General features: G+C 47.3%; 1 protein-coding gene across 7 annotated transcripts in view; it reads left to right on the top strand.

Annotated features, from left to right (window-relative positions):
- The window catches only part of Tna (Zinc finger MIZ domain-containing protein tonalli), a 333,903-nt gene extending 320,334 nt beyond the window's left edge, over positions 1–13,569 (top strand). For all 7 annotated transcript variants that reach the window (XM_077678781.1, XM_077678789.1, XM_077678758.1 and 4 more), the window contains 5 exons: positions 9–166; positions 517–645; positions 1,575–1,876; positions 5,340–5,714; positions 7,603–13,569. In XM_077678781.1, the coding sequence (XP_077534907.1) occupies positions 9–166; positions 517–645; positions 1,575–1,876; positions 5,340–5,714; positions 7,603–7,776 (1,138 nt within the window). In that variant the 3' untranslated portion in view covers positions 7,777–13,569. The remainder of the gene's footprint in view (positions 1–8; positions 167–516; positions 646–1,574; positions 1,877–5,339; positions 5,715–7,602) is intronic.
- Positions 13,570–14,018: the final 449 nt, after the last annotated feature.

Genomic DNA, 14,018 nt, shown 5'->3' with positions numbered 1-14,018 from the left:
GCTTGCAGTAAAACAGCCATCCTGGAGGGACTGGAGGTGGACCAATACATGTGGGGCATCCTGACCAACTTGAGCAACTCAGACGTGGAGGAGGTCACCATTGATGCCACGGCGAGTTGGAAGCCTGTGACCATCAAGTCTATCAAGGATGAGCACGATGGCACTGGTGAGGGGGGCATCTATCTCCTAGGTGCGGGGTTGTCAGGTTGACAAAAAGTTTGCCGTAGTGCAACTGTCAAAAAATGAAAAAAAGTAAACATTGCTAGGATTCGAATGAATTTTGTCAGCACGGCTAACTGAGGTGCTAACATTAGTTGACCATACTGAGCTTAAGGGTGAGCCCTTTGTAGCAGAGATTCAGATAGGTCGGTGCAATATCAAACTGACCCACACGGTGGAGCACTGTTTTTCGTCAAAAGTTGGCATCCTGCAACCTTGGAGTAAGGGCTTGCAGCAGTGTCGTGCCCTTTGGGGTGGAATGTGGCCTGAGCGTGTGCTTGGTGTCTCTCTCATCAGAGTCGTGCAGCGGTGGCAAGCGACTAAAGGCCATGTCTCCAAGCAGTATGACCATGCCCACCACGAGCAGCTGGGAGATGGGGCAGGGTCTCTCACCCTACCCAGCGCTGCCCCCACCTGACATGCAGTGTGAGTGCCTGCTCCTCACTTGAAGGTTGTCTGTGTTGTCTTTTTCCCTCCTAGTTGCCACTGTAACTTTGGCTCTATTTTAGGTGTCCTTTATGCGTAGGTGCTTGTTGCGAACATGGTTTGTGTTGTGCCATTTCACTACTCAAAACACTGTTCGCAGCGAATCGTGATCATTTATGGTTTCATGTCCGTAGCCTGCCTGTCATTAGAAAGGAAATAGGCTGCAAGCTGTCTCGCACATTAACTCACAGAAATGGAAGTATACTTGCTTGCAACCTTGTCAAAGATAACCCTACAGCTGTTCCACTTGCACCAGTTTGCGCCACACTTGCTTACCTTTGCTATAGTGCGCCAATGCGTCTGAATTGTGCCAAGCTCATTTATTTCCACCGCTGTCCCTGAAGCGGGCTGCGAAGTGCGACTGCTGTATAGTGCTGAGCCATAAAATGTGGCTGTCATATCTTATTTTCAGTTTCATTAAGCTCCCTGCTTGCAGCAATGTGCACCCATGACTTGCCTTTGAAAGGGGAAAAGTGTGACGCGCCTTTTCTTCTTATTTCAAGTGGCAGGTTCTCACATTCCTCCCCGCTGTTTCTGACCAGTGTGCTGTAGTGGAGCTATCTGCGTCCATGCAGGCATGCAGGCTACTAGCACACTTGATGGATAGTTCCACTTACAGGAAACCTCCCCGTACGATATAGTATAAGAACTCTGTTGCAAGTTTCAAGTAGGTTCTAATGCACGGTAGAACATTGATGCAGTAAAATTCCTAGTTCTGACGTGTTTTTTTTTTTTTTTTTTTAAGAATGTCTTGAAACATGTAGTGGCAACAAAGCCACGCAGTCGTGAGGTTACATGTGCATTCGTGTCGGTTGTATGTGAAGCTGACTGTTTGGGCTATAGTATATATTTTTTGTTTTGCTCTGCAGCCATCGTGAATGGTCCCAGCATGGCCAATGGACCAGTGATGCCTGGCGGTCCCGTCATGACTGGTGGCGCAGGCATGCCCAATGGGCCAGTCATGGCAGGTGGTCCAGGCATGCCCAATGGTCCAGTCATGGGCAACGGGTCTGGCATGCCCAACGGGATGGGCTATACCAGCCGCAATGGGGGCTTCGACTTCCAGTCCCAGGCGTCCGACTTCGGCAGCCCCCTTGCCCACCTGAACGACAGTGTGGCATCCCTGGACCACCTGGCTGCCATGGAAAAGTCCCTCAACCATCATGAACAGGTGGGCAGCACGCTCGGACAACCACTCTCTAGGTGCGGTCTATTTGGATTTCCAGGCATCACTCCTGGGCAAGCGAGCCGTATCTGGGTGGCACACCGTCCAGCAACTGAGCAGAGGAACAAAATAGATCACGGACACTCACACCGGCAAATGAGTCGGCAAGACGTACACTGGCCACCTGAGGCCAGTGTACATTTCAAGGGCAGGGAACTTAGATGACTGTGCTTGCCCAACTTGTTGCTTAAAACTGACATGTAATGTGCACAGCAATTTATGCAACTCATTAGAAATGGACTGATTTTATTTCCCGGTCTTTTTTAGTAAGCAATGGCTTCTCTGTTATGGTCTTTTTTGTGCACTATGTGTTACCTAGATGAAATTAGTAGGCTAGATGAAATTACTAGGGTTCTGTGGATATTAAATAGTACCATCGAATTAGGAAAAAAAAGCCAAATATCAAATTGAATATCTTTTTTTTTTTTTGCAGGCCTTGATTTTCTGCAGGTTTTTGCACAAAAACAGAAGCTACTTTGCATGTTCGGGAGTCATGTCGCTCTTTTTATGACGAAAAAATAAACTTTTAAACTCTCATTCGCAGCAGTCCAGTCGTTGAAATTCTATGAGGAATCTGGAGCAGGCGCAATACGCATTTGAAGAACGACTTGCACTAGAGTTGCTGTACTGCAATCATAGGCAATGACTAGATAGTGCCTCTGAACTCTGAAGTGAGCACTTTGCAGGCATAAATATGATCTGAAAGCACAGCAGAACCTTCTTTAGAAGCGCATGGAGAGCGTGAAGTGTGAACAATACGTTGTGGAAGGAAGGCTTGCACTACAGTCGCTGCTTACAGTCTCTGTGCATGAGCCCGCGCTACTACGTGTAAGGGCAGCTTGCTATAGTACCACGACCAGGGCACACAATGAGACACTCCTTTGGAAGCCTGTGGCGAACATAAAAAAAATGCGGCAGCAGGGTGGCTTGCGCTGACCGCTCACCGGTTCAACAAAGGGTTCGTAAAACTATTGTCTTATGTGGTCTAGAATGCAATAAAAAAAAACAGGCAGTAAGCATACACCAACTACATGCAAGAAAAGCCAGAACCTCTTTTGTTTTCAAGTTAACAGAGGTGCTGTCAAAAGCACAACAAAAGCGGCGGCAATTGCTTTACCTGAAGCTTCCCTAACATGTAAGCATCCGGTTGCAGAATTCAAACAAGCGGCCAGAGTCGACGGCACGGAGGAAAGGTCTTATCGAAGCAATCGCAAATTACTCCGTGCTGCATGATAAAATTTGCGGCCTCTACAAGGCACGCTCGTCGAAGACGTGATTTGGGTGAAGCTTGCAGAGTACACGGAAAATGAGTAGACTGTGTAGCAGCTGTGCGTTAGCGTGCGCCAACATCTCTCTTTCGCAGAGCCAGGCCCACTCGGAAAACCTACTCGACTATTCGAAAAATCTACCACTAGTAGATATTCAATTCGCGAATCGAAATATTCGTGGAGGTACTGTTCGATTTGTATTTGAATATTTGAATATTTGTCCACCCCAAACAATACTTATTGCAGTTGCTACATTAAGAAATAGCCACCATTGGCAATTTGCAAAGTCTTCTTGAATGTCCACAGAATTCTCTGATACTGCAACTTGTTGCACGCTTTATCAAAAGTTGAAGTGCTTGAACAGAAGGCAAATGTGTTACTGAAACTAGATGCGCTGCAGCACAGGCCCATAGCAAAAATGTCTCAATGCTGGCTGTAACCTTGTACAGTTAAACCTCGTTATAACGAGACGGGCTATAACGAAATAATGGATATAACGAGCAAATTGTAATTCCCCTTGAAAGTTCCCATGGAAACCAATGTATTTAAAACCTCGTTTTAACTAGGTAAAATTTCCCCGTTATTGGATATAAGGAACAAATTTCATTGAGAAATCAAATTTTTAGCTAATTTTACAACAGTGCGCAACGCGGATTTGAGACAGTGCGTGACGCGGCAACTGTATTAGCAGTTCAAAACTCCCGCCACGCGCGCGAAGCTGGCTGGCGTGCCATGCAGACAATGGGGCCCTTCGATTTACAGTGTCGGACTCACAGCGGGCTCCCCGAGAAGCAGTCCGGAGTTCGATTTTCCCACGCTTCGGGGAATCCGCGGACTATCCGCGGTGAGCCCGAGAAGAACCCCAATGCACACGGCATGCGCGGTTGCGTCGCCTTCCTTTCCCCCCCCCCCCCCCCCCCCCCCCCCCCCCTCCCCTGTTTGTATCGCCGACGTTGTTGCGTAGCTGTGTGTGCGTGGGTTTTGGCAGTCTTCAGCCTTATCTTTTATCGTACTACCGGCGTGATTCCAACAACGCGAGTGCGAAAGGCGGGAAGCGAAAGCGAAAGACTATCACGCTTGAACAGAAGACGGCTATGATAAAAGCCGTCGCATCGGGCGCGAAGGAAGGTAAGGTGCACTCCGTGGTAAGGTGGCAAGAGACTTTGACGTGCGGACGAGTACTCTGTCCACCATCGTGAGCAACCGAGAGTCCATCGTCAGCGCTGTTGCACATGGCTTGAAAAGAAGCGCTAAGGACGGCGTCGGAGGCACTAGATGCGGTAGACGTGCTGCGTCGCTACTTCGGCGCGCACAAGGGCGGCGAAGATGGCGTGAATGTAGTGGCCGCAGCTGAGGGAGCCATCGCTCGCATCAAGAAGGTGCATCAATGTCCAATTACGGACTTCTTCGTAGCCAAGTCTGTTTGAAATACGAATTTTGAACTGCAATAAAGTAGGTTCGCGACTTTTCCTTTTTACCTCCGGATAGTGTTTATTTTACTGACTATCGCCATGCAGCAAGATGCTATTTCGCCCGCTTTTTGTTTTAGGTAACTACAATGCATATTATTTGCAGTAAATGTCGGCTACGCCTATAACGAAATATTGGCTATAACAAGCAAATCGCGGCGCCCCTTCAATTTCGTTATAACGAGGTTTAACTGTATTACAGCCAGCGTTGAGACACTTTTGTGATGGGCCAGCATTGAGTATGTAAATGTCCACTTTAATGTCTGGAATTATGACAAAATATAGTTGCCGTGCATTCAGTGCAGTCAAGCTACATCCTTACCCGCCGCGGTGGCTCAGTGGCTAAGGCGTTGCGCTGCTGAGCACGAGGTCGCGGGTTCGATTCCCGGCCGCGGCGGCCGCTTTTCTGATGGAGGCGAAAAGCAAAAACGCCCGTGTGTACGAGATTTCGGCGCACGATAAAGATCCCCAGGTGGTCAAAATTAATCCGGAGCCCTCCACTACGGCGCGCCTCATCGCCTGCGTTGCGTCGGCGCGTTAAACCCCAGAATCAATCAATCAATCAAGCTACATCCTTCTACTGGAGGGCTTGGTTCGCATTATATAGATAGAGGCGCAAGCAAGCAACATCATTGGAAATACTAACCCCGTGCCCTGACCGTCCTCTTCCAGCAAATGATGCCTATGTCCAACCACCACCAGCAGGATGCGCCAGCGCCTCAGGGGGCAGCATCCAGTCGTCACCCAGGAGGATCTCAGAACGCCGGCAGCAACGCCCCAGGCACGCCGAGCACAGCGGGCAATACTCCAACGTCCAGCCAGCCGACGGCCGTGGCGCAGCAGACACCCCTCTCGGTGGGCAGCAACGGGCCCCACACGCCCCACACCCCGCACACCCCACACACCCCGGGGGGCCCACCCAGCGTGCCCCCTCAGAGCCTTGAGGGCAGTGGGGGCCCCGACAGCCTGGCACCCGACCTCAGTGAGCTGAGCTTTGACCCGGCGGCAGTCATCGACGGCGAGGGACAGGGCCAGGAGGGCCTCAACGTGAGTGCCAGCCGTGATCCCTTCTGGGAGGTTACAAGGGCACCATCACCTTTGCGCTAGGGGGAAAGAATGGCTCTCGCAAGGCTATCAAGGATCCCGATCTCTTTCTGTCGCTAAACTTTACTTGCTCAAATGACACAGTTTCTGCCTGCGCCCCCTACCAATTTCTTCTACGAGTTTGCCTTGCAGAGGCCTGACTCAGAATGGATATTATGAGTGACAGTGAGAGCTGAAGTGTCAGTGTTGCTCTCTGGCTGCCATTTACACCATAGCTGCACCAGTTTACAAGCATGCTTACCGTATTTACACGATTGTAGGTCGACCCATTTTTTCAATTTTGACAATCCAGTGTTGGGGGGTCGACTTAGAATCAATTGAACTTTGTGCCGCTTGTAATGGCAAGAGAAATGAGAAATCAGGGGTGCTACGAGCTGGGGAAGGCGTAACACTGGGGTTTCTCTGGTTACGGTCGAGGCGTAGCGTTTACCATTGCATACATTCTAGCGTCAATAAAGCTGATGCCGACTTCGAAAGTTGGCGTTCCCGATCTGTGTACTTTGTCCACCGTACCTAGAGCGAACGGCTAACTTCCCACCAGCGCGTTTGGAAATGTACTGATTCGAACGTGATATGATTGTGCCTACGTCAGCACCGTGCATTGGTTCAAGGGATTCGTTAATACTCATTTTATTTATTAGAGACGAACAAAATGCTTCTTGATTACACGATTGTCTACCTACTTACAATCGTGTAAATTTGGTAGATGAAACCAGAAAAAAAAAAGGCAAAATTCGCTGTTACTCGTGTCTAGCGCATTATAACTGAAAGGTAAACTTGCGTTTGTCTTAGGCGGTTGCGGCGCACATCATTTGCTTCGCGAGGGTACTGCGTATGAAAAGATAGCAACCGTACGACCATTCCCAGCTTCGCCAGACGCCCTAGGAGTTTGCAAATAAACATCACACCACAAGGCGATCGAGTAACGCTGATTCAAAAGCGAGCAAAAGACGGATGTCGAGCTTAAAAACATCACACAATTTTTTTACCGTAGTGCCATAAAAACACAACTTCATCATCGTCATCATCATCACATTTACACGATTTGTTGTTTTATTTCTCAGTTTATATTAAAGACCACTTAGTACTATGTTAAAGCTTAAAGGAGCACTGACACGAAAATTTTATGTTACCATTTTATTGCTTTTATCGATGCTTAATGGTCTGGCAAACCTGAAACAGCACTTCAAATACTTAAGTGCACGATAGTTAATTACATTGAACGGCCTCAAAATCGTTTGTTTCAAATTCCTGCGCTTTCATCCCGAACGGCGCATATGACAGAATCCCGGCCTGACCTGACCGCTTAGTGCGGACGTCACCGGCGCCCGTTTGAGAGGGTGTTGTGCCGCTCGCCGCTCGTGGGGCCATGGGCGTGAAGTGACATCACGAGTTTTTGGCGAGCGCTGTCGCGTCACTTTTGGCTTCACGGAGTGATGTCACGCTGATGTCCATTTGCTGAGTGCCGCTCCGCACGCTGCTCCGTCGGCGCGATAAATGAGATCCCATTGAACTATGTTCTTCGTGTTGCAGGTTGCTCATATTTCAGCCAGGGTATTCTGTTGAGTGAAGGAAGTGAACTGTGCAATAATATTAATGCTGAAAATTGGTGTCAGTGCTCCTTTAAAGAGTTTTGTAGGATCATTTTATTCTTCCTTGTCAATCATTTACAGAGTGCCAGTGTTAGAGCTGTGTATTTCTGTTGCTTGAAAAACTATCTGCTTGGCCAGCAAAAGCGCAAAGGCAACAAAAAATGTGTTGTGCTGTTGTCGGACGTGGATGTTTCGGAAATCTGATCTTTATTTTCCTGCTGCTTTCCTTGCTTGGGCAGTTACTTCCCGAGAGCTGTGTGGACGCCATGGAGCTGCTGTCATACCTCGACCCGCCTGACCTAGGAGGTGGGGCCAGTAGTGCGGGAGGGGCCCACGCTGGCCCAGCTTCGAGTTCAGCCACGGCCGGGAGCACACCAGCCAACGACGATCTCCTGGCCCTATTTGAACCGTGACTCTCGTGATGAGCAGGACTTGCTTGTGTGCCCGAACAATGGCCTTGCGTGCGTGCTGCTCGTGCTGCAGAAACGGTTCTTGGTGACGCGCGTCTGGCACAGTGGTGTGCCCCATATTGTGATGCAGCATACGCCGATGCAGCTGCGACTGTGCGGCTGTACAGTGTCGCACGTTTCAAGACTTGCATGTGCGTCTGAACACCAAAGAGAGAAACTCCACGGATGGGAGGACTCAACACAGCGGCACTTGTGATTGCATGGGTGTTCAGCTAGCGATTCCTCAACTTCAGAAATCAACGAAAATAAGCTTGGAAGCTGATAATTCATGGTGATGATTTGAAAGCTACCCTTTTTTTTTTTTTTTTTTGTGGACCTGAAAACAACAAAAGAAAGCTCGTTTATTATTTTATATAGTCCTTTTTTTTTTTTCCCAAGATTCCCGTGTTGAGAAGAAAACTTTCGCTGGGCAGGAAATGGTTCGTTGAATACAAGAAGCGACTACACTTGGAGGATATTCCCAAGCAGTCCGTTGCAAAGACCGCAAAGAAAGAAAAGGAAGGGAGAAACAGTGTTGGGACGTCTGCAGCCGGGTACTGGCAATGTGATGCGCGACTCCTGCGTTTCGTCGTCCCACTGTCACGGCAGCGCCTGCGAAGGCGTCGGGATACTGCGACTTGTGCGCTACGATGCTCGTGGCACAGGGCAAGGCGCACCTCCTTCAAAGCCAAGGCCCGTCACGGCATGGGTGAGAAATCTCAGCGACCAGGAGCAGTTGGCGCAGCCAGGACGTGGGTCCCTTTTGCCACCATTACCTCATGATGTACAGAAGCCCGTCTCGACTGGTGGCCGGGGGCATTAGCCGGGGGGAGAGCGGGGACACTGGCCGACGGTGCCTCGCCACCCAGTATGCAACCAACCTACGGTCTCAGCGGAAAAGAAGGCAACGCACAGCTTCTCACTTGTGCTCCAGCAGACGGCAAAAAGAAAAAGAAACGAACGGTCGAGACACACAGTGCGACCTTGTGTACATAGAATTTTAATGGCACATTCATTTCGTGTCCCATGCTTTAAATTCCTTGCAAATCCTGGTATGTTGTGTATGCATGTGTGAGTTTTGTCCATGAATGTTGTATAGCACGTGTTTTTCTTTCCGGCTTTTTTTTTTTTTGTCATCTTTCTTTTTGTGTGCCCTTTGCAAAGCTGTTCTTACGTTTGTGAAGTCCCCAAGTATATATACATATACATATTATATATATTATAAATATATATATATATATATACTATTTATTTTAAGTGTGTGCTTGCGTGGCCGCAGCCTCCTTGTTTTTTCGTGGGGGAAAATCGTCTCCACGTTGTGTTACCGCCAGCACATTCTACATGTCAGTGTATCTGCAGCACTGGCCGACGCACACTTTTCCTCTTCACGTTGGTTGGGGCAGGCCTACTTCGAGTTGGGCATCTGGCAGCGGTAATGACTGGTCTACCGTATTTTTGCTTTGTTGGCTGTTGCTGGGGGAGGGGGTAGCTCTGTAAAGGGTGAGTATGTGCTCGGTACTTTGAGTTTGCCTGCTGTTTTTTTTTTCTTTAAATTAGTTTTACACAAAAATCTTTAGGGAGCTAAATGAAACAGAATTGTGAGCAACATGTGAGAATGTGTAATGCGATGAGGTGGTGGGACTTGGCTCAGTATTTTTAGCTGAGCGCTCAGGAAAAATAATTGGAAGAAGTGGCACTAGTTTAATATGAGCCGAAAGTTGTTTGAAGGATATTTTTAAATTGTTTCTGAGTTGATCATTTTTGGTACGTGAAATCGTTTGCTGGTATTACAATCTGTTTTGCTATAGTGATCAGTTGCGTGTGGAGCACTAAGTGGGTGATATATGCTGAATTGCTACTGCTGTTTCAGGTACTGAATGTTGTGCGGTTGCTGGGCTGGTATTTATTGCAGTTTCAAGCTTGTGTCAATCCCTTCATGCCTGTTGTCTGATGGTGAGAGTCCAGGTTGCCGTGTGCATTATGTGTCGCGCACGCCAGTGCTTGCTATTGAAACGGCTGTTGGGATAATTTCTTTTTGCCATGGCTGCCACACATCATTTTGTACATGCAGGATACTTTCATCTGTTGCTATATATACATGGTTGACCTTGTTTGTGATATCTGAAACTTTTTCGTTTTTAATTTTTTTTTTTTCAAGTACTTAATTTGTCCAAGTACCTGATTCTTTTTGGGCAAAGTGTCTGTCTTATTTTCATGGCACAAGAAATTACCTAGACACGAGTAAAGATGTTTGAACAGATCACTTGCGCCTTTAAATTTCATTGACGCCATTTCCCAGCTTTTCGCACATGCGTTAGTTTCATCTGTGAGAGCACTACAGAGTTCCTTTGCGCATTACGGCATTGCGTTTGACTAAATGACAAATCACGGCCTTGTAGTGAGGTTTTTGCCAAAAACTTACAGCTTGCGTGCTTTACAGAGTAGCAGAGAGCTAATAAAGTAACGAATGGGGCTCTTAAAATACTATAGGCTATAAACGGCTACCTGACATGGGAAGTGGCCACATAAATTGGGGTTATACTTGTAGTTCGGAACCCTACGCTTGCTTCGTACATGTGTGTGATTTTTGAGAAAGAACCACATAGCCAAGCTAGCCAAGGTGGCCTGGGCCATTAATTTTGTGAACATTTTCGGTCTTTGTACATAATGCTGCCTATCAGTACTATATGCAGAACACCAGTGACTGCTATAGCTTGTGTGTTCATTGTTCCAAGTTCCGAGGAGCATGAAAATATTTTTTTTTTGCCCCATTTTCGTAGGAGTCCGGAAAATGTCACCGTTAACGCTAATTGAAAAGCACTTTAAAAGGAGCATGCACGAACTGAAATTTTGCAAAACGAAACAGCTACTGACACTCTGTGGCCCTGGATTCTTGCGCAAGTTTTGCAGGGCATTATGAACTTCCACCTTCTAAGAGGCAGTTGTGCACCAGAAAGATACGGCTGTTCTTTTTGAAGTTAAAAAACCAGCCCTTCAGATTTGGGCCGTTGTGCATATCACATCCTGTCTGAAGCTGAAGCCACGTTCGGTTATGCAAGAGTGTTCGATTTGACGGCCTTTGTTCATAGTTCCGGATGTCTTGCTGCCGTGCAGTACTGACAATCACTCTGACCTCCTGCCCCGAGCAGGTATGAAAACGGGGAGAGTGGTGTGTGTCAATCGCATGATGGCCCTGCTTGAGTTACCCAGGAACTTGTGCTTCACAGCATTGTTTGTCACCCGCCCCTCCGCAGAGATCTAAAAGGCTTTGTCCATTTCTACATAGGTGTAGCATCTTGTTGAACCTGTCTTTCTCATTGCTGCCAGGGGAAGCGCTCCCCAAACCCGTTATACCTCAGAATGCGCACAGCATGCAAAACACACAGTGTTGTTCTCTCTTGTCTTGCGGTAGTTGTGCTGTCCCTGTATACGAGTCCAGCGCAAAAGAAATGTTTTCCAGCCTGGACGGTGCAGTGTCCTGTGTTGTGCTCCGAAACAGCGTAGGCTGCAGGGATGCAGTGACCTCTCTTTTCTCTAGCCTAGTGAGAAATTTCTAGATTGCATTGTAGAAAAACTGCGCTACGAAAGTCGTCGCCTGCATGTGATGACTGCCACTGCTCTATGAAGTCTAGCTCACTTGGTCACTAAGGCTGCTGCTGTTTGTCTGCTGCTCTTCAGGGTGGCCCAGCACTGACGTTTAATTAAAAATCGTTGTGAGCTCGTAGCGTCGTCTGCATTTTCTGCAGAAGAGCACCATAATGCAAAATTCTCCGCTGTAATAAATCTTTATTTTTTATAAGCCAGAAAGAAAAACAAAAACAAAACCCCGGTAAAAGCATCACATGTGTTCTCATTGGCTCGTATACTTTGTTCAGAGTTGGTACAAGCTTTTGTGTGACGTGTAGTGCTTGTGCTTGATTGTTTTGCTTTTCACAAGCGTCTTTATCATGCTGGGTTCGAAAGTGCTGGCCACATACTTGTCATTTCATGCAGTGACCCACAGGCTGTTCGTCATTTATAATTATGCAAGGAAAGGTGTTGCTCTGAGCAGTACAGGAGTTTGTGTACTTGGATGAAGCAAACAGCACATGAAAGGGTGGAAAATGAGCGTGGCAGGCTGGGCTTATGACAACTAAGGAACAAAACAGCCCAGAGCGTTTTGCACAAGGATTGTCAAAAAGATGCACATCTCCACAGCACAGTAGGTATGAGCAGCCGGAGCTAGCGCATAGCCTCCCAATCCATTTTTTTTTAAAGCATCTCAAGGGCTATCAATGTGGCTTTGCAACACAGTGGCCGGCTTTCGCAGCGTTCTTTTCGTCTTCCCTCACAAAGCACATGTGCATACAGACACTCTTTTCACCTCGTATTTCTTTTTTGGAACATGTACATATTGTAAAGTGCTTGCAATGCAACGTCAAGATTGAAGTCCCCGTCTGGGATGCTGCTAGACATTCGCGTACAGAAGTGCTCCCACCAGCCCCGCAATGCCTCCTTGCACTGTGAAGAATAACGTGTATTTAAACATGCCCCTGTTATGTCCTTAGGCACTTGCGTACATGTCGTCTGCTTCACAGCTCTTGTACAGGTCTTTCCTCATGAATAGCAGAAAAAGAAAAAAAAATGTCATTTTTTCAGTTTCTGTGTTTTATCTTTTTTGTATGGACAAGTTTGCTTCTTCCAAATACGTTGCTTAGTCAATGAACATGGTTAAAAAGCTGTCGTGTCAGCTGGCTGACTGACTGTAAGGCCACTCCAAAAGGAGCAGGAGTTCATGGCAACCATAGCGATTAGGGGCGTTGCTGGGCACAAGGAAATTTTACACAATGTAGGCACGTTGTTACTACACGTCCAAATGCGTTGGTCAAGAAGACACGTTATCTCTAACTCAAGCACGTTATTCTTCATCAAAGTTTATCGCATTAATTTTGTTTCAAACGGATCCTAATTATGCCACAGCTCCTTCCACTGCACGCTCAGGGGCACGTAAAGCTTCACAGTCTGTTTTGTGAGCGCAGAAAATGAGAAAGGGAAAAAAATGTACCTTGGAGGTACCTACCGTAGAAACGTCCTTACATTCAGCCAATGCCCAGTTGCGACACCAATTGGTGTCGTTCACCCGTTGGCCCTGGGCCTAATGGTGTGGCCTTTGCACCAGCACCAGCCGCTAGTCGATCAAACGACTTCATTCCGGCATTGTCTCCATCTGCTTGACAACTGCCCTGAAGTGCTTTCTTGTCTGCTTTTGTTATTTTGGCTTCAAGAAAGTGCAAATGGAGTGAAGTGCTGGTTCTTTCTTTTCTCTAGGGAGCATGGGGTTTGTGTTCTCTTATGAACATAAAAAAAAAAACTATTGTCAGTCCTTTTGTGCAGGCAGAGTTGTGCAACGTACGTCATATCAAACAGTTCCTATATGCATAAAGCACAGTTTTAGATCTGGTGACGGCGGGGAACATTGCAACGAAACGTCCTTTTCATTGTTTCATGCCAGCAAAGAGGTGGGGAGCGCATCTAAGACGCGTTTCTTCTGTGCATGCAGTTTATCTTTTCTTTCCCCTTCTTTCATCCTCCTCCTCGTGTGCGAAGGGATGGCCTCTTTTCATTGTCGTTCTCTTTCCATTGCTCGAGTGCCCTTTGGGGTGGTAGCAGCAGCGTTCATTGATGGAGTTCTTGTCCATACCATTTCATGTTCTTCTGTTTGTCATATTTCTAGTGTAGATATCCATATTTATACAATAAAATGTTTATATAACACAACCGGCCTCGTGACCCCTCTGTCTACACCAGGACACCCCATGGGAGTTCTTCGCTACTGGCTGTGGGCAGTAGCAGCAGCAGCTTTCGTTGTAGAAAGCTGCACTTCTTTTCATGTGGTAGTTGAAATGTCTTTGTGCAAGTGCACCAACAATCTTGGCGTGCATTTTCACGTGCGGGTAAACACAAAAGGCAGAGACAGCCGGATTTAATTGGGCCTAGCATTCAACAAGTGATGAGTTGAGACTTCCCACTGCAATAATTCTGGTAGTTCTGACCTTTACAGGTCAGACATTGATGTATGAATTTTAAATAGACGCCTTGAAGACTGCCTTTTGTGCATAATGTGTAAAAGGATGTGTGCGAAGTTGCCGTACTATTACGGTATAGTGGGTACAAGAACAGCAGGAACAGCAACACGGCCAGAGCTCAGCCATTTTGATAGATTTCAA

The sequence above is a fragment of the Haemaphysalis longicornis genome, unplaced genomic scaffold (genome assembly GCF_048455015.1).
Source record: "Haemaphysalis longicornis isolate Haplotype H1 unplaced genomic scaffold, Haemaphysalis longicornis Haplotype H1 scaffold_1, whole genome shotgun sequence".
NCBI classification, from domain to species: Eukaryota; Metazoa; Arthropoda; class Arachnida; order Ixodida; family Ixodidae; genus Haemaphysalis; species Haemaphysalis longicornis.
The sequence above is the reverse complement of the archived record's forward strand: the minus strand, read 5'-3'. Positions and strand labels throughout refer to the sequence as shown.